General features: G+C 37.4%; 1 protein-coding gene across 3 annotated transcripts; it reads right to left on the bottom strand.

Moving 5' to 3' along the window:
* Positions 1-2,670: 2,670 nt before the first annotated feature.
* On the bottom strand, positions 2,671-24,964 carry STXBP3 (syntaxin binding protein 3). Of its 3 annotated transcripts, none has more exons than XM_040073339.1 (19): positions 24,869-24,964; positions 21,971-22,020; positions 21,139-21,220; positions 19,683-19,759; positions 18,957-19,035; positions 17,464-17,564; positions 15,439-15,593; positions 14,478-14,568; positions 13,406-13,530; positions 11,873-11,977; positions 11,311-11,368; positions 11,031-11,096; positions 10,537-10,617; positions 9,766-9,904; positions 9,077-9,183; positions 8,516-8,614; positions 7,545-7,630; positions 5,751-5,899; positions 2,671-3,779 (listed from the first exon to the last, which is right to left on the bottom strand). In XM_040073339.1, the coding sequence occupies exons 1-19, from the start codon at positions 24,909-24,911 to the stop codon at positions 3,688-3,690; spliced, it is 1,785 nt and encodes a 594-aa protein (XP_039929273.1). In that variant the 5' UTR covers positions 24,912-24,964; the 3' UTR covers positions 2,671-3,687. The 3 variants fall into 3 exon arrangements, with proteins under 3 accessions (XP_039929273.1, XP_058277781.1, XP_039929271.2); XM_058421798.1 differs by lacking the exon at positions 24,869-24,964 and adding an exon at positions 24,727-24,745; XM_040073337.2 differs by lacking the exon at positions 24,869-24,964 and adding an exon at positions 24,464-24,606.
* Between the last annotated feature and the right edge of the window lie 55 nt (positions 24,965-25,019).

The raw sequence follows: 25,019 nt of genomic DNA, 5'->3' as shown, positions 1-25,019 counted from the left end.
AGCAATTAAATTGGTTCCTTCAATGTGATGTCCTTAATTTGTCAGATATATCTAGCTTTGACATTTTAGCTGACAGTAAGTAGGTTGGAAAGTTTCTAAATACTGTAGAAATTCAGTGAGCCAAGAAAAGTCATCAATTATTATCCTTCTAACATCCATTTAACTGCAGTGATTAAAGGCAAGCAGTTAACAGCTTTGTTTTATCAGGGATGCTACTCACTGAAGCCGAAGTACATAAGGACTGATGAAAACCAAATTAGAAATGCCAATGCATTCCTTAAAAAGGACAGTCATTTTCAGACAAACCTGAGCAGTTCCATCAGTGGTGGATACAGAAATAATCCAGACTGTTCATATGAACAGTGATTGCTAAACTCACTGCCATGTGCCACTTACTCATTAGCCTGAGTCAATGGCTTTTTTCAGGACTTCTTCCACCCTTCACAGCCAAAAATACCATTCAACTCTTTTCCTCCTTAGCCTCTTACTGTATATCCTTCATTTGCCTCTGCTTATTATCCCTGGTTTTGCTTTATTTAGTTTAATGTTAGGAATATCCCCATTATTTGCAAATGATCTTAATAAATGAAGCGATTGCTGCAGCTTCCTAGATGCAATTAAAAAAGAGATTCATCTCTTTCACAGAAATCTCACCACATCACAAGAACAGCTTGTTCTAAACCTTTTGTTTATCCTGGATCCGTGCACCTGCTGTCCTGTGCCTGACAGCAACTGCCTACAAAAAAATCAGGCTAAATAAGAATATCAGGTAGTGACATTTCCTCAGAACAGTCTCTGGCAAATTGAAAGCCCAGAATCCTCCCAAATCAGCAGTACCATTTATACTTCCTAGCCCTATAAATACTTGTCTTATGTTGAGGATTTTTTCTCCCATATAACAACACAGAGCATGTCATTATTGCATGACATCTCGGATACTAAAGGTCCTTTTGTTCTGATTTGACAGCTGCAAGTTTCATGTGTTACTTCACACAGTGAATAAGGAGATAATGCTTCAGTCTGAACACTAAAAAGATTTTTGAGGCTTCCGTTACACACTCCACCGTCATCGTTTTTCCCCTTGATCAAGGATCGTAGTTTAGCCATTCTTGACATGAAGATTGTTCCATACCTTTGATTTTCCTTAGTAATTTCTGAATTTTATCCAGATTTCCAGATTCAACTTTAAAAATCAATTGCCCACATCTAGCATTAGGTAAGTATTTTAATATGCATAACATGAAAGTACAAACTTTCAAAATTATAACGTACCTTGTATATACACTCTGAAATACAAAGTTTTTGTTTATCCTGACAGAAGTCTTTCCCATTCTTGATTATATGATTCTTGATCTAGAAAAAAATGTAGCAGAGAAGATCCTTGGGGAAAAAAAACCCCACATATCTTGAACATAACTTCCACTTACCTGCTTCATAAGCTGTTTTGAGCTGTGTATTGGTGCCAGATTTCCTCTCATAAAGCATCTTTATTATTCCACCTTTACAGTAACATTTGCCTTTGCTCTGCCTGATGGAAAAAGTGGATAAGGGATAAAAAAAACCAAAACCAACCAACAAAAATAAAAAAAAAAAAAAAAAAAAAAAAAAATAAAAAAAAAACAAAAAAAAATAAAAAAAAACACCAACCACCCCACCCTAAGACTTTTGAGTTATCAGCTGTTGATAGCACTTAGGCCTGACACAGAGATGTGGAAAAAGACTTAACTCCTAAATATACAGAAATAATCCAAAATTGTGAGCTGGTATTTCTTCAACTCTGTGCAATTTAAAAAATATCAACACACTGGATTTTATACACTACTGAAATCAATTATTTCAGTCCTTAAGTGTAACACTGATATCAGCTATTTTCTTCTGTACTTAACTACTTTCCAGCTTTAGGAATAGGGGAAAAAAATGCATCTACATATAGCTGTTACAACAAACTTGGGCTCTTCTTGTTAAAGGTGTAAGAAATATAGATCATTTTAGTGTAATTTTTCAGTGCCAATTTCAAAGTGTGCATCTTTAGTAAGAAAACATTGAACACAGCATTTCTTAGGTAAGTACTTTTACTCTGGACTTTTACTGTGATAGAGCTATAAACTAGAATTCACAAAAATAACACAGATATTTCTGCTGCATTGTACATGGTATTTGATGAACCAGTTGATTTAAGAGTGCTGCTTCTCTAGATTTATTGAAAAAAAAGTCAGTGTAGATTCAATTTCAAACTCATTTGGGTGCATTTGAAAGCTACAGCCACTTATTCTCATCACACCCCATGTCCTGCAACATTTTAAAATCATGTCATGTTCTCCCCTTTCATTCCTCTCTGATGTAGGGGGAGAACTTGACCTTTTTCCACCTTCTAATTAACCCTGAATGAACTCATGTAACAAGAATGTTCTCTGAAAGTATTGGTTAACCTCAGAGCAAAGATAAAGGGGAAAAGTGCAAGATCACAAAACAAAAAATAAATACTCATCATTGGAAAAAATGTAAACAAAAGGCCATGAGTAATCTGTCCTTTTTCATTATAACATTTCTCTTGGATTCTACATACAATGAACACTTCAAGGCACATAAATACAATATCCCATTAAAAGTTCAGTAATTTTAATTAAGTGATTTTTAAAGAGAAAACAAAACATGACCAGTACTACAGAATTCATACAATTTGATTTTTTATTCCCTTCAATGCAAACTTAAGTATTTCTTTCTTAGTATGCAACAAAATTTTTAAAAAATAAATTCTCTTGAGTACATTGGGTTTTGTCATTTTGTTTGCTTCATGCTTTTTTTTTTTTTCAAATTACCAAGCCCTTTGAAAGACTGAGCTGCTTCCCTTTTTGTCCTCTCCTTTCCCCTTGCTTCCACTTCCTCAAAGAGACATGCTTAGTTTTGAAATTTCTGTATCACAGGCAATTCAACTTCTGAAATAGATAGACTATGTAGACAATCATAAGGAATTTGTTAGAAATTAACTTCAGTTCATTTAATTAAAAAAGCTTCAGTAATAATCTCTGTATATACTTAAATATAAAGTGTACTTCAGTGCACAGCTGACAGCATCTCCCCAAAGTTATTTACTGTGATTGGAACTGCTCAATAATTCTGTGATAATTATCTACCTTACCCAGCACCATCTAAAAAGCCTTTAGATTTTTCACAATTACACATATTTAAAGAATTTTCAGCAAGTTATTTTTACAGAAAACATTGCACTTTAAGACTCTGAACTTGTATGAAACATTTTTACCATAAACCCATATTTACAAGTTTTCTCTTGAAGTCCCTACCCAAGAGCCTAGGCCCTTTTAAATTCAGTCATTTTTAGAAATAAATTCTATTATAGAAAGCTTTCACAGTTCTCAAAGACAATTCCAGTTTATATACACTTACAATAACTTCCAGCATAATTAGTTAGGAACAAACATGCCCTTTTGAAAAAGTACTTGCAATAATAAATAGAATCTATGTAATACTAAACAGAACCTAAGAAACACATGTGTTTATCTTTTCATCTCTCTGCCTTCTACTTCCCCAAAAGCAGCAAATTTAAATTAAAATATGACCTCCCAGTAGGAACCATGCAGTACTGAAGTGCAGCATTTGGAAAAGTCAGTTCCATTAGAATATGTACATATTGCTTGTGGTTTTAATACATCATAAACATCACCACATCTATTCATCCTTAATGCAGACCATATCCTTGGGTTTACTAAGGCTCTTCACTTCCTCCAGTAGTCTTCTAGGTGTCAAAATATGAGTAGAACCTGACAAAAGAACATTAAGTATGAACTGTATCAGTCAAATTCTGAGTTTCAGACATTCCCTCTTTAAAACATCAGTTACATGCCAGTGTTTCTTACTACACCTAGAAAACTGACAAGTGCAACATTTCAAAGTGTTTTCATGTAAAGCACCATCATGTAAGTGTCACCATCAGGTAGGCAATGTCCCTCTTCCCACACTCAGATATCCAGATCAGGATTCATACTCTGAACATATGAGTTTCAAGTCCTGCTCTGCCCTGTTTGAAAGACAGGGCTGAACCTGGGCAATTGTCTCAGCCTACAAGAAACCTGCCATTCTGTCAGAGGGTGAGTTCTAATGAGAGGCTTTACCCTAGAATCAAGAAACTATCTGGATTCAGGATTATCACAAACAGTGGTGTTCCACAGAAATACCAGTTACAGAAAATTGGCTTTTACTGACTAACATTTCCTTGAAAAAACAAAATTCAAGTCTTGAGCAGCAAAGAAAATCCTTATTATTCTTCAATGCACAACTACCTCTCATTCTCACAAAGAGTGATTATAACTTTTGCCATGTATGGTCACCCTGCAGTTCTGAAAACAAGTAGTGTCACTCTGAATGGGCTAACATTCCTGAGTTCTGAATCAGGAACACAGCCAAATTTTCATCTTTCAGTAATCCATGTGGGAATTCGGCAACTGTAATCATCCCTCAGAAATCTGGATTATAAACAAAACTACAAGAATCATCTCTAAACAAAAGGGAAGATGGTGCTGTGGTGAGTGCCAGATACCCCAGTGGAAGAGTCACCTGCACTAAACATGGTAAACAAGTCACAGATGGAGAAACGATCTACGTTCCTGTTGTCCTGGTCTTTCCATTACTACTCCGAACTAGAACCAGCATTAAACCTACCTCAACCACTACCAATGAAACCAGCAAATAAAAAATAAACCAAACCAAAACAAACAACACACAAACACACCTACAATACTCCTGAATATTTTGAGGTAACAGACTCTACATCTCAGAATCAAGGCTGGCATTATTTCAGGGAAGTGTATTTATTTAAAATCATGGTAGATAGTTTTTGATAGAGTCAATCTGAATCTCAAGACTTAATTTAAATGCCAGATGCAGACCTCTCAAGCAATTTAGAATGCCTCAGATGACCCTGCACCCAGCCATCAGCTGGCTCTGCAGATGGACACAGGTCTGTGTTAAGGTTCTGTATCAAGGAGCTCTGTTACTATACATTATATCTATGTACATGTTTTAACACCCAATTATCTCCTGTAATGCTATTTAAAATTCATTTGAAGCACAGCAGCTGACTGAACAATTATTTACTACCTCTAAAGTGCTGAGAGATTACTACACCAGCAGCTAATTGCCAAATCCTAAGCAGGGGAGTTTTCAGGACCCAAGCAGTTAAACATTGCGTGGTTTATGCAAAGCCTCTCAAGTAGCCACAACTAGAAAAGGCTGAAAAGTCAACTGGGCTACACTGAAAAAGTGGTTTGGGGTTTATTTGTTTAGGTTTTTTTCCGTGGAATTTTGATTAGGATTGTTGGGGTTAATACTTATCTTCCTTCCAAAGGGAGCAACCTTGCACTAGTCTGTCAGCTCTCCTACTTCCAAGAGCAATGAGAGTAGCAAGTGCCACTGAAGGTAAAGCACAGGCAGATGCAAAAGACTGTGAGGAAATTTTAATGCAAAGAAATAGATGTATTTTGAAATCCTGTTTGCTATACACTGACATATCTCTGATATAATTCTTTTGTAGAGCATAACTGTTTTGTCCTTAACATCTTGTGGCAAAAAAATCCCTCCAAACATCAGTTGAGATAACCTGAAAAGATGCTTTTAAGTGCATAGTTCTAAGAAATACACTGACTATAGTATCAGTGTGGTGAGCCAACAACTTACATTTTCCAGAGCCACATGGAGTACAGCACACACCCCACCCTCTCCCATGGCAAGCTTACCAATAACAACTTCACAGGACTTGTAGGCCTCAGAAACCTCGTAAGCGCTGCGCATCTCCGAGTACGTGACTCCTCCAATCACAAATATAATCAGCCTTGCTCCGCTCCTTCGCTCCTCCCTGTAACTCGCTCTAGGCTTCTGGCGCGCACTGCAAAAAATTTCGTAAGATGGCATTTGTACAGCTCACCTGATTAATTTTTGGTTAAAATTATACAGTCAACAAGCAGTAGTAATTTCTGCCATGCAGTTCATGGCTTGATTATAATTTCAGCAAAAGTAGATAAATTGATAACTTTTTTAAATTAAATTTTTTAAATTATCACACAAACTGTTTAGGTATCACCGGGGAAAATAAATACAAAATAAAACCCTGTTGGCACACACAGCTAACATGCCAAGGACTCCTGTCAAGCAGCTTAACTCTGCATGCTCCCAATTCAAGTGGCATTTTTCATGAGAGGTTCATTTGAAAAAGCTGGAGTCTTAGGTTTTTCAATCTCCTAACATGAACAGAATCACTTAAGAAAATATTTGTCCATTATCAAATCAGACTCAGATACCCAGGAAAAACAAAAGCAGCCTGAAGTGCTTAGATGTCTAATACACATGTAGTAATTGCAGACTCAGGTTAAGTCATCTGCAGTCCTGACCTCTCTGCTAGAGTGCCCTCAAGATTCCCACATTTCTGTGTAAGACAGTGATCAAGTTCCTGTACAGGGACTTGCTCTAGTATTCCATTACACTGATCATCCTAGCACATATCCAGGAACAGGATACACCACCAACAGTTTAATTAGAAGTAGAGGTAAAAAACCTATTTTCCTAAGGCTGTGTATCTGTTCTTTTTTTGTTGTTATTGGTTTTTTGGGGTTTTTTTGGTTTTTTTTTTAATGTAGTACAAATTCCAGTTCAAGTGTGTCTTCCATACTTAGGATATGCTTAATGTTTCCCTCCTTGAATTCCAGCGTCTGATTAGTGCAGTGAGCATTCCTGAGATGGGAACACTCTTAGTGAGCATTCCTGTGATAGAAACACTTTTGGGAGTCTTTATTAATTTGTCTCACCATTTAAATAACACTATAAAAAGTGATAAAGCTCTCAAATTGGCAGGTATTGGTCATGAGGTTCAAGAGCTAGTGAAATTAGAAAGTAGGAACAGTACAGATGAGCTAAAACAAAAATCTCCAAAAAACACCTCTCAGTGACAACCATTAAATATGCAAGTACACTTTTCACGTTCATTAGCAGAAAATTCATTTCAAGATCTCCAACTGTCCTGGACTTGTCTAAACCACTCCCTGGCAACAGGGGTCAAATGCCTAACAGGCCCATATTTCCTAATGAGAGAGCCTACAGAAGATGAATTTAAGTTCCTGAGGTCATTAACCCAAATAATGTCACCATCACTAACACAGCAGAGAGAACTTACAGAAGTAAAACACTCCTTTTACCTAAGTCACTGAAGTCTTGAACATTCATTCCTGAAACTACTTCACTCTAATAAGCTGAAGGTTTAAACTTCTCATTCTGGGAATATGAAATGTTATTTCTAACCTTGAAGCAAAACCGAGATACCACAAACAAAAAATCTATACATATACTAAGAATTATTAAAATAACAACCAAGTTCAGTATATTTTAGATGAAATAAAAATATAGGCTTGGCACATTAACATTACCTTACATGTGTTATTTCACTGTTCAGTAAGCACACTTCTCTAAGGCTTTAGAATGTGAATGACAAAAATACTGAGATCTGGGTAAGTTATGTTTCAGGAAACAGAACCATTTACCTTATTGCTCCTGAACCATTCCAGGTGGGAGGACACCGGGAACAATAAGGCCAGTCTTTTGAATCTAATTTGTTTTCTATAGCATCCTGCAGTGCAAAATAAAGACACACTTTAAAAAGCCATACAGATCTTAACCCCACCAAGTTCCAGCTTTCACAAAGAATGTCTAACTGGAATTTCATGCCAACACATGCAGCCCAACAAATAATTTCAAGTAACATTTCATGAGTAATGCTCCTATGTAACAAAATGCTGTATCACATAATGCTAAAATATAGTAAGTGTTTTGTATATCACAAGGAATTGTGAGTACACATTTTTTTTTCATACACATATTATTGATTTAACTGTTCAGATTTCACTAGCAGCTTTTCATCTGTAATAACCCTAATGTATTTAATTTCTATATGGCAATGTATGAGAGAAGTCAGAGTCCCCTGAATACAGAAATGAACATGTGAAAGCCACCAAGAATCTATGAATGGCAGCACTAGATCAGACTAACACTCCAGTAAACTCACTATCCAGTGTGACATCAGTCACTGACTGATGCTTAGGAAGAGGTTTAAGAACAATGAAACCACACTTCTGGCAAGTAACACCTTCCAGGCTCTACCACACTACAGTTGAGATTGGAATTGCAGTTTCAAGACCTATTGGAGTTAAAACCAAGAAGATACATGTCTTTAAATTATACCAAATACTGCCAATCCCAGGATAAGCTGTTCTAAAAGATTTTTTGCTTTCACTTTCATTTGCTTCACCTTTAAAACGACCTCTAATAAGGTTAGTATTGCTAACAGGGTCTAATGCTCTATATTAGAGACAGACTAGAAGTGATCACTTTGCCCACCAGATGTATATAACAAAATTAACTCAAAATACTACGGAATTCAAAAGATTGGATATAGCAGCTCACTCGAGTAAATTTCTGCACTGCACCCTTGAATTAATTAGTCAGTGAAATTTACCTCCATAACATCTTTGATAACAGGAGTCCACCTAGAAAGCTGAAAGGTTTCTTCTTTGGAACGGTCCCTGCGTGCGTATTTATGCTGCTGAGCAACAAACTGAAAAGATTTTCAAAATAAGGTTGCACCATTTCGTGTTTGGATTTTTGAAACTTATTAGCAGTCAGTAGCAGAAGGAGGGGGGTAAGTATGAGATTTTAAAGAAATAATAATGATAAAGAACAATAATTAATGCCTCTAGAATTCAGGATACACTAGAAATACTAACTTCAGAGATAAGGAATGGAGTAAGCAGGCAGTTTCCAAAATCAACTAGCTCAAGTCACCACCTGATAACTGCAGAGGGTACATTATGGGTATCTTACTTTAAACAACTAACATGAATCATTTTCAAAGGATCTACCACTTAAACACATTACCAAAAAAAAAAAAAAAAAAAAAAAAATTCCTAGTAATTATCTCCTCCCAAACCCAGACCTTGATAATATCACTAAGAGATGCTGAAAGAGCTGTAGGTCCTCGGATGGTACGAAATTACAAAATAAATAAATACATTCTTACTGAAGAGATAACAGGAACATCAAGGTATTTCCAGTTTCTTATCATATCACTATCACTTTCTATTTGTACATTCTGGATCAGCTTGTCCAAGTTCTCCTGGGTAGTTCCTTCAATATATGGAAAACAGACAACAATTATCAAGTGATCGTGAGTAAGACCAGTTTTGTGTCACACATTTTGGGCTATTATTTAGTGCAGAACTTTTTTGTTTGTTCTGTGTGACCAGTTTAACATATTTTAGATAAAATTTTGTTTAATGGTCCTTTCTTGAGACCAAAACTCAATGTTGCTACAGATTCCTCAGACCAACATTCTGCCAATTTGCTCCTTCTCTACAACAAATTTTTCCCCACTGACTTAATTTTCAGGATGCAACAGACATGAAGCTCTTCCTTTAACAGCTTCAATATAATGTGAAAATAAGAACAAACTATTGCACACATGCAAGAATAAGAATGATGTTAAAACACTGTATGAATCTATACTTCAATTACATCTCTTAAATCCTTACCAACAGTATCTTTGCTACTAAACTGAGAGAAGATACAGAGGTTGGACAGGATTTCTTTCAAATCCAGCTATCAACTCCAATGCAGAGACTTAGGTTAACTAAAACTACTGTACTATCCTAAAACTTGAGTTCAAGGTCATAGCACTGACAGAAAAAAAAAAGGGGCAACTTGTCATACCATTTGTGCTAAAGATATACAGGAGAATAGCTCTGATTTTGTCATAGCTGTCATGACTTTTGTTGAGCAGAACTGGAAGGAGGACCCTCATAGGGTCTTTTACTTTTTGACCTTCTGCATCAGTTCCAAGAGCCAAGTCCTAAATTAAACAAAAATAAAAACAGACATCATGGTTAAAATCATTAAAATAATTTAAATCAGCCTTGTTCTGTGCATTTTGAAAGGTATTTTTATGAAACCACAAGTTTCAGGAAACAATCAAGCTGCATCAATTTAAACTCAGTATGACAAATGTGATATTTATTTCAATAGTTACAGCATTATAACAACATCCTCTTAAACATTTAAAACTGTGATATCTAGCATTCTTAGAGATGTAAATTATAGTCACAATGTAATGCCTCACCCTAAAAGGTGCTTTTCCCAGACATTTCAAAAGGGCTTCCCTCTGCACAACATATTAAAGCAACTTCATAACAGTTTTGAGCCATGGAAACAAAGGTGATCCTTATACAAATTAGCCAGATTGCAAGACAAAAAGAAACCCCAAAACTCTTAGGAACACTTCTTTGGTGTCCTCTGTTGGGAGATTAAGAGGCTTGTATATTACCCTTAGTTTTAATACTACCGCCTCAAAAACTAATCACAAAATAAAGGCAAGAGACATAGTAGTTTAGTCAGTTAAAAGAAGCCTCTATTCCTGCAAACAAAAGAGCGGTACTTGCAGTACTTGCAAAGTTGCTGTTTGGTTTGTGGCTTTTTTAAACATACCTGTTCAGTTCTACAGAGCCTTTCTATGTTAGATTTGAACTTGCTCATGCAGTCTTCTGCTATGTTAAGATGAACAACTTGCTATAAGACAGAAAGAACAAAAAGAAAAAAAATCACAAGGTGCTGTAGCTTGAATTTTTTCTAGCACATCCATCATTTTTACTGGTTACAAGAGTCAATCCTTCAGTACCATCAACCCTTCACTTAAAGACTGACCCCCATAATACCTTGTTAAACATCAAACTTTTATTTTCAATCCTTAAAGCAACAATTTTTTTCATTCTTTTACACAGTAAAATGAAACACATGGAAACAAGTTTTCTCAATTTTACAGGAGGTAAAAACATTAATTTGGAGAACAGCTATATCCCTATATATACAGATATATATATATATACACACAATAGGAAAACTACAGACTAAAACTAGACTTCAAGAAAACAAAGTGCACAGAACTATTTACTGTGAAGTTGTGATTACAAAAGACCCCTCACCTTACTAATCTCTTTACGATAGAGTGGCATCTTCTTCATCAGCTGGGACAGAGCAGATATGGATAACTGGAAAGAAATGACACAAGCTGAAAATCTGCTCCCCCAATAAAGGACATGCTTATTTCCCTTCCTGCTGTAGCCTTGCTTCCCCCATAACCCCTGAAAAGTCTAGTTGAGAAAAGCCTTAATTTTTGATGTAGATCCATGAATTACATGGATCTGATCACCTGAAAATAACTAAATAACCAGGAGAAACAATAGCTCAATGTAAATAACTTACTTTTCCTTCCGCTGCTTTTGTTTTTGATGAAGCATCTTTCAAAAGTTTTGGTATTTCCCTGAAGAAAAGAGGAAAATAATGAAAGGCAACAGCACATGAGTTCTTAAATCTTTTCTTAAAATCTTAAAAGAACTGTGCAACAAGAACTCCTGACGAAAGTAAAAGCCTGAAATACAGGTCTATCTTCAGAGAAAAGAGTGATTTATTACAAAGAAAATATTAAACATTCTATTTGCAATATTTTCATGATGTCATTTGATGCAGCAGCTTGGTAGTACTGCATGCAAAATAATCCCTTCAGATTTAAAATATTTGAAAATACTTGCCCGGAAATTACTTGATTTCAATTTACTCTCAAGAACTGCAAGTAGCATTAGTATAACTGCATACCCAGGTACATACTTTATTTTTGAAGCACAATTTCTTCCTGGCATTGATTACTTAACTGAATCCCATCTGTATTGCAAATCACATCCATTACTGCCTGCATTCTCACTGAACAGCTCAAACACCCTCCCTCCCAAAGAAACCAACCAGCTGGCTTTGTTATTTGTTCACATACTCTAGCACATCCGCAATATGCTTGTGCCGCATCTTCACCCACAGGTCATCATCTTCCTCCAAAATTGCCTCCTTTTCCTTCCCACCAGAGCCTTCTGTTTTGTATCTTCCAAGAAAAAAATTCAGACAATTATTTGGGGTTTGGGTTTCCCCCAATTCTCATCACTTACTACAGTACTATTTGCAACAGTTTAATCAGCATAAATTATAACAGCAGTAATAGACAAAGGTTTTAATTTATAAGCCAAACTACTGCCTGACCAAACATAATTTACAGAAGGATTTTACATATTACACATTTTATCACAGAAGCAGCAGATGAATTTTAGATTCTTTGGGGCAATAGCTTCTGGATATTCTTTTAAACAACAGTAACTAGAGTTTTAAAAACACATTTACATGCACTTCCATTTCTCTTCAGTTTTCAGTGTCAATTTCCCTTTGGTTTCAGATGCACACTGCAATTACCAAGTGCAGTTTTCTCTGTGTACTGTAAGATTTTACAACTAAAGGAAAATTAAGTCACATTCACCAACAAAATGCTAAGCAGGACAAAGTACTTCACATATAAAAGAAACTGCTGCACAGCATTACAGCGTAGCTATAAACAGCAATAAACCTAAAATAAGACAGCAATCATGCCACATAATATTTTCACATTTACAGAAACTCACACAGTGTAGATTGCCAGAAAGCAAAAGAATGAAAAAATGACAAGATTAGTGATCAAAGTCAGATCGTGACTACCTAGAAAACATACTCTGCTATATCCTCACACCCAGCAATCAAACCCAGATTCATAGAACTCTACGCTTTTTAATAAAACCTTCACTCGGTGCTTCTGACTGAAGATACCCATTCCTCTTTGCTTGGCTAAACAATGAGGCCATCAGGTCTCTTTTGCTGTAGGGGGTCATCAGAAAGCAAAGTCCTACCAAAATCCTTGCTGTCATAACAGTCAGAGAGTAAAGCACACAGGCAAATTAACATTACACTACTCCAAACAGTGCTTATAAACTGCACATGACTGATTTAAATGTGTATTTACAATAAAACACGTAAATTTTAGTAACTACACAAATTAAATGACTGGAGTTATAAAAGTGAGAATTCCTGAGAAATAACCTAGCTTTTTCTCAGTATTCAGTTAGTGGTATTGCTTGTCTTGTTATGCCAAAAAAGTTGAGAATATGAAGGAAAATCTAGAGAATCTCAGTGTGCACTCCCAAGGCTTAACTTCAAGAGTAGTACAAGGTTCTTAGTTCTTAAAAAATGCAATTTGTTGGACTCAAAACTTAGCAAAAATGCCAGTTAGATCCTACCGAATCTCAACTAAGGGGGGAAGTCAAGAAAAAGATGAAGTTACAAATCCAACAGGAAAGACTAACAATAAATGAAGCAACTGTTATGCAATATGAGCACCTAATATTGCCATGGTGAAATTGAGCTAAACAATTTCAGGGATTTTATAATCAATAATAAACTATTTAGCTTATATATATATATATTTTTTTTTTTTTTTTTAAGTACTTGCTTGTAAGTATCATTTTCAATGGGTAGCAGATCATATGCCATTGCCTGGAAGGTGAGCTCGTGGAGCACAGTTGATACTGGGTCAAAGCCACGATCAATTATTATTAGTTGGGAATGGGTTTTAGCCTAGAAAGCCGTCAAACAAACACAAATTTAAGACATACAGTACAAAGTTAATGCATGTTAAAGCTATTTGCATTAAGTCACAGCACTGCAGATATTTTTAGAAAAATAACTGAAAAACACTGCACTATGGTTCAAGTGTGGTTCAAGTGTTTGAACATTTTAATTGTATACAATGGTTTTAAATACTAATTTTAAGGTAATGCTCTTAGCCCACTGCAATACACTCAGAAGTCTGAATCTTATTCATCTAGTGAACAAAAAATGTAAAACAAACAAAACCCAAAATCTCTGCTGCCCAGAGATTTAATAGATAACTTCACTGTTTGTATTGCAGAACAGATGGTGCTGGAATAGAAAAAAAAGACCTCCAAACATTCAACTGAAAGTTTCATTTTGGGATTCAGTGAAGTGGTAGTGGCAGCAGGTACATTTATTTCTGTAGCAAAGCGCAAAGTCAGAGTCAGAATGGTTTATCCCATGGTTTTGTGTTTAAGCAGTTGCCCTAATCAGGCCTTTTTTGTAGTGACAGATCAAAGCCATTATTTATGTGAAGAGCTGTATTTTGTGGACAATAAATCCCTTCAGGGGAACCATTTCAATTCCACAGGAAACCCCTTCTGCACATGGCCTTATGGAAAATGATATTAAAACAACATATATCCACTGCTTGTAGCATCCCCCTATGTTACCATAGGGCTAATTTTTCAAATAAAAGCAGTTTGATCATACAAATACAGCTTTACTCCAGGAGTCATTACCTCTACAATGCTTTCATACACAAAAACAATAAAGGCAACTAGTTGCCACTTAGTTATTAAATAAGATCTATATTTGTAGAACTTAATAGTTGAACAATATTCCAAAGATTTTTCCCCTCAGACTTACAAAAAAAAAAAAAAAAGAAAAGAAAGAAAGAAAAAAATATATATATTTAGTTCACTTTCTACCTTTATTTGGCTCTTCTCATCTGTTTTGTAGTAGTTTTCAAGAGTTTTTTCAACAAGCTGTGCAAGTTTGCTTGCTCTATCAGATGGTCCACTGGAAAAAAGCAAGCATGCAAAAATAACTTAAATTTCTTCATCAGAACACTAAAATGCTATCTTTAAAACAGAAAACTCTTGAGATTCATCCTCTGCTTTCAAGATCTTCTGAACTCCATTCTAAGTATTTCCAATAAATTTTCGCTTTTACATTATGATTTCACTCTCTGAATGCTTCAGGTGTTTCACACAGAAACAGCTTCAGCCAAAAGATTGGCATTAGCTGGCACATCGCCCAGCACCTAAAGTTTCACTCAGAGGTGGGAAACAAGAAAGAAAAAAAAGGAAAATAACAGAAAAAAACCCCAATCAAGCAATTATTTGTTACCTTAGCAGAGAATAAGACACCACATTATACCACAGAATGCAGTCCTTGAATACAATTTCAGAAGCCTACTTTGACTTCAAAGATAGTAAATCCCTTTCAAAGCTCAAAAGAGGCATTCTTCTCAATATCTCTACTACAAGAAATCCTGATCCCGTGTGCCCCAGCAATTTCTGAATTCCTTGGTGCCAAGTAGAGCTGCAAACAACTAAACAGCAGCAGTACTGTTACAGGATTATGCATGTGGCAAACGAGAATGCAGCATATCAGCATCACCCTGCTGACCAGACATGAAACAAACCATTCAGAACAAGACAGGGTATAGCAAGTACTGTCACACGAATGTACACAGAAAAACACTGCTCTACCTACACTTTACAAATTCCTATCATTCCATATTTCAGACTTGTGGATTAAAAACAATTAATCCACAACCACGAGAAAAAAAAAATCAAATTATGCTGCACACTGGAGCTATGACCAAATAATGTGGTAAGCCCTAGAAATTAAAGTAATTGCTATAAAACACTAATTTTGCCCCACCTTTTATACCGTACTCCTGGATTCTCATCTAGTGTGGCACATAATGTAACAATTTGTTCAGCCATGACTTGCAGTACAGCGTCTTTATCCCTTGTCTTTTCCAGAGTGGGACTGTAGCAGCGGTAGAATGCATCTGGGATGTTGAGAGTAAATACCTACGTAAAGCACAAGCAAGGAAAAAAAGGCCAAACTTGCAGATTGCCAAAACACCTGGTAAAAAGTTTGCCAATAATTTAAAACTCTCTGCTGCAAGAAAAAGTCATACATAGGACACTTAAGGAAAAACAAACGAATAAACACACACACTTCATTCCTCTACCCCTGCTGAGCTCATCTTCTTGTTCTCAGGTATTTTCCCTATTACTCTGCTACATAAATTACTCTATTTTTCAAATTGCTTACAGGACGGATGGAAGGAGGGAACTTAACACCCGTCAGTATCTTGCACAGAGCTATACAATGCAACATCAGAATGATCATAGCAGGTATTAAGGTTAAATTGGTTTAAAGTAAAATTTTACATATTCTATCTACTTTTAATATGAAGAATTTACCTTCAATAGCAGAAATTCTTTAAATGCATTAAATCTTAATTAAAGCAGTTTAGTATTACAGAGATGAAAGGCTTTTTCAGCAGTTTTGTAAATGGAATGCAAACATGGAAACAATCCCATTGTCAGTAACAGATTTTCTCTAGCTTCAGATGGACTCTGTAACTACAGAGTCAAAGAAGAACATTCATCCAGATAAAGATGTTTGCTTCTCTCAAGTAAATAATCACCTGGACTTTGCCCAGAACTCAGCCTGACTGTTTACTCTTAGCATCCCAGAAAGCAGGCAGACCAGTTAACACTGCTCCTCTGCTAAGGATTCAAAAGGTTCTCACATCCCCAGATACTGAGAATATAGAATTACAGTAAAAACAAGAAGAGTGCTGCCCACCCTAATTGCTGCTTATTTTCAATTTCAGAAAAGTAGTCCTGATTTCTGCTTTCATGGTGAGTCCTCCAGAGAACCAGGACCACAACATTTTCATAGGTTTTATTTGGTACAGAAGAGCAGCTTTGGCAAGGCTCCCAAAAACAGCTTGAAACAAAACTTGTAAGCATCAACCGCATTGGAAACCAAACAAACAGGCCACTATTTACTCATACTCATTATCCCCTGATGGATTCTCTTCCAAAATAATAAAGAACCCTTTATAATAAAAAGGAGTGTGCCTTCAAATCAGGAAACTGGACCACAGTGAGAAAGCAATCCCTCCTATATTCACCTGCCACTTGGTATACATAAGAGTTGTTACCCTTGATGTGTTGATAATGTTTGACATGGGAAACGTTCATGGTTAGTTCTGGTTAGTTCTCCAACTCCTAGAACTGGGCAGAGCTTGGAGGCTTCACCGTCTTAGTGAGTATTGGCGTGCATTTCAGCCCTCTGTGTCTGATGAAGTGCATGAGCAACAAATTATTTCTCAACACAACACTCACTGTGTGGCTGCACATGGAAAACACTCATTGGTTTCCACTGGTAGAATAGATCTTTGAGAAAACAGGATTTCTGTGTTCTCCTCTCAATGGAAAGACTGTCAAGTTGCAGTAGGTTTTGTTCCACTCCCCTTCAGTTGCCTTAGTCCATTTGCTCTCCTTTCCTGTCACCAAGTCCTACTTACTCCAACCTACCCAACATATCAAAGCAACACCTCAGTATCAGCAGTAATCAACTCTTAATAAAGACCACCCAGAATACTTGCCTACTCCTAGGGAACAGATTCTTTCTTTAACCTCCTTATTGCAACTGACACCAACTTCTTGCAAAGAGGTCAAGTGCAAAGAGTAAACCTTTGAGTACAAGAGCGTTTGTTTTCATCTGAAAAGCATAAGCAAGCACCGGAAATGTGCTCAAATGGAAATATCTTACACAGTTTGTCAGTCAAAAGCTACAATTCTGTTTCATTGCTTTCTAAAAGGTCAGCAGCACTTGAAAATAATCCTCCAGACTACTGCTAAGATTAAGCATTAAACTTACCTGAGACTCATAAGGGAAGAAGGAAATGTTGATCTCTTTGCACCTCTTTATTGATTTTGCACATGAAGCCTTAATTTTATTGAATAGGCTATCAGGACAAACTAGGGGGAAAAAAAGAGACTCTAAGTATAAATAATTTGTACTATTCCAGCTGTCAGCTCACTTATAAGCATACAGCATTCAGAGCAGACAATTCTAAATTAAGACTAAACATAAAATACAAAAAGTTGCCTACCCTTCCTAAAGTGAAATAGATCATATAATCAGTATTTTGTTTATGAGATCTTTTTTGAAAAGCACCACTGCTCAATTTATACTGGCTTTTTGCAAGCAAAAGGTTGTTGAACACTCGTTAGCAGTGTGTAACTGTGAAGGATGTTGATTTTATCAAAGAAAATGTTTCTGCTCTTTCTTGTCATGTGGGAGAGAAGAAACATTTCCCAAGCTACAAAAAGAAATTGTGTACTTATCTGAGAGCAAAACACAGAAATGCAGAATTTAATTATAGATCTCTAAGGTGCTCCACCATAGTTCCAGGCTACATTGGATCTCAGTCTAGAAACTGAATTTAAGGAATACATGCATGACACAAATACTACACAGACTTGGAAATGACAGAGTTATTTCTCTAACTAAGGAGCTATTCCCCTCAGCAGGAAAAGTTTTGGCCAGTATTCAAACTGAAAGCTTGCCCACTTGCAACCAAGGAGCATACAGCAAGATAGCAGTAATTTTCCAGAACAATAACTGCTGCTTCAGCATGAAATCAAACAAGTAAACCAAGAATTTGGATAGTAATTTAATACTGCTTTGAGAACATCCAGTAGCAGATACACACAGTCTACAAAGACAGGCAAGCCTCAGCCTCTGCCTTCAGCAGCACATTTGGGTTTTTTGTTTTCCCCTCTTTACAGGCCATTTTAGTCACACTGACTGACTGCAGGGGCGTGTGCAGTCACATTAACCCCGTTCCCACTAATTGTCTCCGCTATGCAATTTAGGTCGTGCGTGCAAGGGCTCAGTAGGGCCCCTCTTTCAGGGAAGGGAAAAAGCTGGCTCACAGGTCTGAAGGAACTACCTGCAGCAACAACTACTAACACAGCTCTTGCAGAAAGTCCTCATGCAGTTATGGTTTTAGTACTGTTTTGTTTATGTAGAGATACATAGTTTGACTTAAACTGTCTTCCTCCACATTCCAACACAGGAGTAGACTGAAATACTTAAAAATAAACCTACATTACCTAGATTAAAAGCAGAGGTGGAGGACAATCAAGACTGTTTAGCAACTGTGAAAGAAATTACTATTGCTACACAGGAGGGTGACCACAACCTGGCAACCCAGATACATGGTTAATGACTTGAGTCTCAAACCTTCTAGCAAGAAACAGGGTCCAAACTTTGCATTTTTATTTTGAACTACACACAAGAGAAGTGAGCAGCTTGCTTATTTACACACATAAAGTTACCAAAGTACAACCCAAAAGCTTACTTACAGTCAGTGAAATACACATATGCTGCTTTGTATCTGCTGGATGATTTAGTGATGAAGTCATCAATCAGTCCATCTATAGACTAATGAAAAATAAGGGGGGAAAAAAAAAAAACAACACAACAACATCATGCCAGTGTTTTGCCTTTCTACACATAACAGACAAAGCTTCCTCATCTCCTCCTGCCCTATTACCAAGTCCCAGTTAGGAACACTGCAATTCAACATATAAGAAAACACTGAAGCTTAAGATTTTTAATTCCGGAAGAAGAATAACAAGCAACTACAGATGGCCAGTCATGCACCAAGCTCATTTCAGGAAGCGCACACATTGTAGTATTTGCATAATTTTCCAGCTGTAACAGTGCTGAGATTTAGTCCCTCAAGAATTTTTAGGAAGCAACTGCAATCTCTTATCATAGCCATTACTTTGAATTCTGTTTTTCAATGTATTGCAACATTATGAGATACAACATTCCGTGTAACCTCCTTTCAGTGAGGTTAAAGCAATGATACAGTGCCTACACTGACCACAAGGCACACCATTGCAATATACCCCATGGTGGCAGTACATTGTCTTTTCATCTTGGGAAATTAGGCATCACACAGAGGAGTATCACAGAAAATGCAGAAGTACTGCATAGCCGTACACAGTAAATAAACATTTTAAAATAAGGGGGGGGGGGGGGGTGTCAGTCTGAAAGATCTTGCAACGCTTTAACATACTAACCTTTTTGGTGGGAGTTATTAAATATATTGCCTTCATGTGTGGGACAGGTTCACGGTTTTTATATACATTCTCCACCACTACAAAGTAGGAAATAATACATTTTTATAATTAGGAACAGGATGCATCTTTAAGGAAAACACTGCATATATTTTAATATAGAGCTGATAAAAATAAATAACAGCAATCAAGTTGTCCACAATATTAGAGGTAAGGACAAACCTTCTGCCAAGAACTTGGATTTATTTCTTTGTTATTTTATAACCAGAATGTTACCATAAGGCTTTATCAACTCTCAGTCTAGTAACAACTAAATTTGTAGGACTAAATTCTTCCTAGGTACTCTATACACTTCTACATCAGAATGGCAATGCAAATATACCCCAACTATGGGACCCAGTAGGAACTCTCTTGGCAGGATAGCTCTTTTTCTAGCACACTGAAGGAGAGGAAGAAACTATGCAGGGCATCATTTTGGACTACAGCCTCTTCTGTCCTTTGTTTGCCTATTTCCTGGGCAATTACTCTGTTTCAACATAATTGCAGGCACAAATTAAGACATTTTCAGCAAATCAGCTTCACTCATCTCTTGTTTTTCTCTGTTTAATACAGTCATTACTGTATAGTGTTACAATATACTAGCTTGAGAATGCAGAGAGATTCTCGTGGCTCAGAAATTTTTGTGGGGAGGAACGAGGAAGATAAGTAACGTCAGACATCTGGATGTGGAAAGACAGGTTCCTTTCAGCAGTGTGCTCACTAAGAATAAAAGGTTTCTTCTTGATGAAGAGGATACATGTCACCAGAAGTTTCTCACAAAGGATAAGTAGCACTTATTTAAAACACACATCAAAAAGCAAAATTGATACAGCTCTACTACTGCATTTCCAGAATAATCATGTTATGCTGAATAACTGGAAGAAAAATAGTATTGTGGAATAAATAACCAGTGTAAACAATGCCCTCTTACACAAGCATTTCTGAAAATCTAGACCTAAAAGCTAATTAAAACTAGTTCATTTACATTTTGGGAATTTATTTCAATTTCAAAAATAGGCTTCAGCAAACAGATATCCATTCCTCAAAAAATACCCACCAAAAACCCCAAATCAAAAACCACCACATCAACCAAGCCAAAAAAACACCAAAAAACCCAAGAAAACAAACAAACGAAAAAACTCCTCAGAGCAATCTCTAGGAAAAAAAAATTAAAGGGGGATTTGAGCTTTCAGGCAGTGCAACATTTGGTTTTTCCATTAAAAAAAAAAAAAAAAAACAAAAACACACCACTATTGACTAATTATTGTAGAAGCCTGAAAGTCTACTATTTTAATATCCCATGACTACTTGTCTTCATCAGCCAAATAAAACTATTTCTTCAAGGGTACTATCAATTTCAGTCCTTCCCTTTTTCCTACCAGGATATTGCCATTGGCATATTAATGAGAATTATGCTTACCTGTGATACCCTCTCCCAGTAGATCAGTCATTTTGCAGCACAGTGACAGTAATTTAGTAGTGTAATCATCCAAAAGCATTATCTAAATATATTTAAAGAAAACACACAAGTATTTAGATAAATTAATCAGCTTTATTAAACCCATGTCATTTCCTCAACAGCTTGCCACAAAAGTTTGCAGCTAAAACTATTTTATTACTCTATTTTTTTTCATTACCTGCATACACCAACATTGCAGAGGGAAATTAATCTCAGAAGGCAGCTCCTAATGTAGAGGATTTCCAAAGATGAGCTCAATCTTAAATATGTGCTTTGGTCCCTCCTCTCATACTAGAAAGTACTTGGAAAGTTTCACCTTGGACACAAATCCTTTGAGTTCCTGCTAATTTAGCCCATGGCCTGCTCAAATATATCTGCATTTATTTTAAAACTGTTTTATAGATTAAGCAGTCCTAACAGGTATCATACTGCTGAATCCTGCTCCACGTGTACTGCAGAGCAGTGTAATTTTTGAAATTAACAGAGTACAAGTCTTTCAAAAGAAAAGTGAAGACATACACAAAGAGTTTCTAATTTTTCTTCACAACTAATAAAAAAAAAAGAGACTATTAACCATTTGTTCTTCCTGTACTAGCCTCTAGATTTTTCAGTATGTATTATAACAGAACTGAGTTACCAAAGGTAAAATCTTAAAATCTATTACTTGGACAGAGAACAATCTTAAGTGAAAATGCCAGCCATTCATTTTATGTATTTGTTCTCTGCTCAGCAATACAGAATTCTTGTTCAAGTGAGGACAGAATTCTAACAAAAATTTTAACAAAAATTGTACCTTCCATTCTTCCTCTTTACTAAAGTCATCAAATACTGCTGATTTCAGCTCTGTAAGAAGAAACAGTTTACCAGTTAAAGGAATCAAATTGTTACTAAGAATGAAAAAAAATAGTTCATCCATTTAGACTCATATGTTCAAAGCCCTAAAAGAAAAATAAAAAAACCCACCCATGCTGATGAATACCTGCACAGAATTCTTCAACACAGTGTCCCTGCCTGTTTCTAGGACTGAACACAGGTGTAATAACCACATGAAAAAATTACTAATATTCATATTTTCTGGGACCACTCTCGCCAATTAGTTTTTAGCATTACATAAAATTTCTTTTAATAAACTGAGTGCCCAACAATGTTGTCCAAAATCTAAAACATCTTTTCTTTCCACAATATTTGCCAAAAGACACGAGAACATACAAATGCATAGTTCAGTTGTCTCGAACCTCATTTCTGCAATTAATAAATAGAAGTCCATTTTGTCTCATAAAAAAATGAAAGTTTATTCCAAGCTATCAGCGCACCAGACACTGTGTATTTGCCCCTGCACTATTCCAACTGTTATTTATTTTGCCCTCAACAACCTGCAGCTGCTTCAGCCAAATAATTGGCCTACAATGGTTTACAGGATCTCAAAATCTTTTTTCTCCTGCAAGTGCTCTGCACACACCAAAACCAAACCCAGGTTAGTGCTCCATTTTTGTCCAAGCTTTCATTTTCTTGTCACAGTCTTTATACCAACCATACACCCTAACTGCCTTTTCAGATTTTGTCTTCTCTGAATACATTCAATTACTTTACAAAGGTTTTTTTCCTTCTGCCTTTACTTCACAATCTAGGAAAAGAATTATACACAACCCTGACAGAACAGCAGGCTGCTAAACCGTGGGTAGAAAAAAAAAAAAAAAAAGAAGCAAACCACACCTTGGCAAAATTAATGACCCATTTATAACACACTTCCTGAAGAAAGGACTGTTAGGCAAGTGATACAAAAAATAGGATTGCAGAAATGCTGAATCACTTACAAAAATTAATATAGCTATCTATGGCTAGGCTAGGCTAGAATTTATTATACACATCTACAAAACAATTTAAAGTTGAGGGAAAAACATAAAAGACAGAATACCTCGTGGAAAGGACTTCATTTAGAGACTAACTGTCTACAGCATCTCTCTGTATCTCATGACTTTATCCACAGGAACTGCTGTCTCCTAAATACAGGTAGCTTTCTCTGTCCTCATAACTGCGAGCTTAACTGACAACAAACTTGAGTGAATTAACTTTTCCACGCACTTCTGCTTCACTTCCACACACCACAGGTGTAACTTCTATGCCTATTTACAGAGCAGGAACAAGATACACACTGACACAAGCTGCTACATAAAGCATCAGCATCACTATTTTCAGACAGACAAATCAGCCTTAATAAAAACCCCAAGTTACACGTTTGCTGAAACATTAGGAAGCAGCACTTTATGGCTTTCAATTACCCATTTAAAAAGAGCCAGACAATGTCTATAACTTAGTTCATCAATTTCGTTGTTGTAGTCTTGGAAAGACAAGAGGAACTAGCTGACTAACAAAGCATTCATTTCAGAAGTTCCTTTGAACTAAGCTTGCAATATAAATGTTTTATTATTCACACTGTTTTGCTGTCATTCTAATCTTTGTTCTTCACACTGGCAACACCATTTTCAAAAGTCTTTATGGCCCTTAGTGACACACTCATGCGTTGATTAAATTATTCCCTTTAAGGTCCAAGTCTTCCCTAAAATATCTCAGGTCAGAACACTGGCTGTACAGTCATAGGCACAAATAACAGAGCAAGACAGCAGGATAAGCAAAGCAGCAAATGTGAGAATTTCTAAAGTTTAAGTTTTAAACAAAGGTATCTAACTCATCCAGGCAGGGTACAAGTGCCAGTAATTGAGGACTGAACTCCAGAAGGACAGTCTGCTTTCCACTTCTAGTGACACAAACAAACAGCTTTCAGGTGGAAGCAGAGGAGAAAAATGAAAACAAGGCGGCAGCAGGACCTTCCCATTTCAGCTGGAGTCGCCAGGCTGGCTGAGCAGCTCACGGAGTCACAACCTCAGTACAATTAAGCTCGGGATGAGACGGCTGCTAATGCCTTTTCCCCAAAGGTCTCACACTACCTGAAATACTGTAAGTCTGTCTACTCCAGCAAGGAAGGGAGCAGTTACAACTTCGTTTTTTGTAACAAACACCGGCAGAACCTGCTCCAACACATGGAGATAAAAATCTGCAGGTCATTTGTAAGACTACCTGGGAACACCTTCAGCTTTTTCTACCGAAAACCCTGAAGCCAAACACAAAGTGGGAAGTGCTGCTCCGTGAGAGAGAGCAGAGAGCCCTTTCTGGGGCCGGAGCACTCTCCAAAAGTAGCAGCTCGGGGGTAACAGAAGTGTTTGAAGAGATGACTTAAGTTTAAACTATTCAAGAGCCCGTCAGGCGGGCTGTAGCCGGCAGAGCTCACCCTTATCCCGGAAAAAGGCACAAGCGTCTCCGTGCAGCGCTGTCACTGCGGACACCCGCGGCAACGCTGCAAGCCGGGGCAGCCACCTCCCACCAGCGCGCCGAGTCACCACCTGTAATAGCCGCAGAAGCCGCCACCCACAGCCTCCGCCGGACATCGGCTGCCCACAGAGCCGCCCGGGCCCGACCCCAACCCCGCTCGGCCCCCTCAGCTCCGACACGCAGCGCGGCTCCGGCCGCGTCGGGAGCGGCCCCGGACCCCACCTCGGCGGGCACCGCGACCCCACACGCGGGGCTAGGCGGAGCCGGCGCCTCAGCGGCGGAGGCTCCCGGCCGGCCCGCGCCCACCGAACGGCCCCGGGGCGCTCCCGCCGCGGGGCCGGGGAAGGAGCCCACAGTCACTCACTCTGCCACACGAAGCCCTTCAGCCCCCGCACCGCCGGCGCCATCTTGCTGCCAGCCCCGCCTGGCAGCGCTGCCTTCCCCTCCCTCTTCAGGGGCGGTGGCGGAGGGCGCAGCCCGATCCCGGGCGGGGCGGCTCCTGGCGGCCGGGCTCG

Source organism: Hirundo rustica, chromosome 9 (assembly GCF_015227805.2).
Source record: "Hirundo rustica isolate bHirRus1 chromosome 9, bHirRus1.pri.v3, whole genome shotgun sequence".
NCBI lineage: Eukaryota > Metazoa > Chordata > Aves > Passeriformes > Hirundinidae > Hirundo > Hirundo rustica.
The sequence above is the reverse complement of the archived record's forward strand: the minus strand, read 5'-3'. Positions and strand labels throughout refer to the sequence as shown.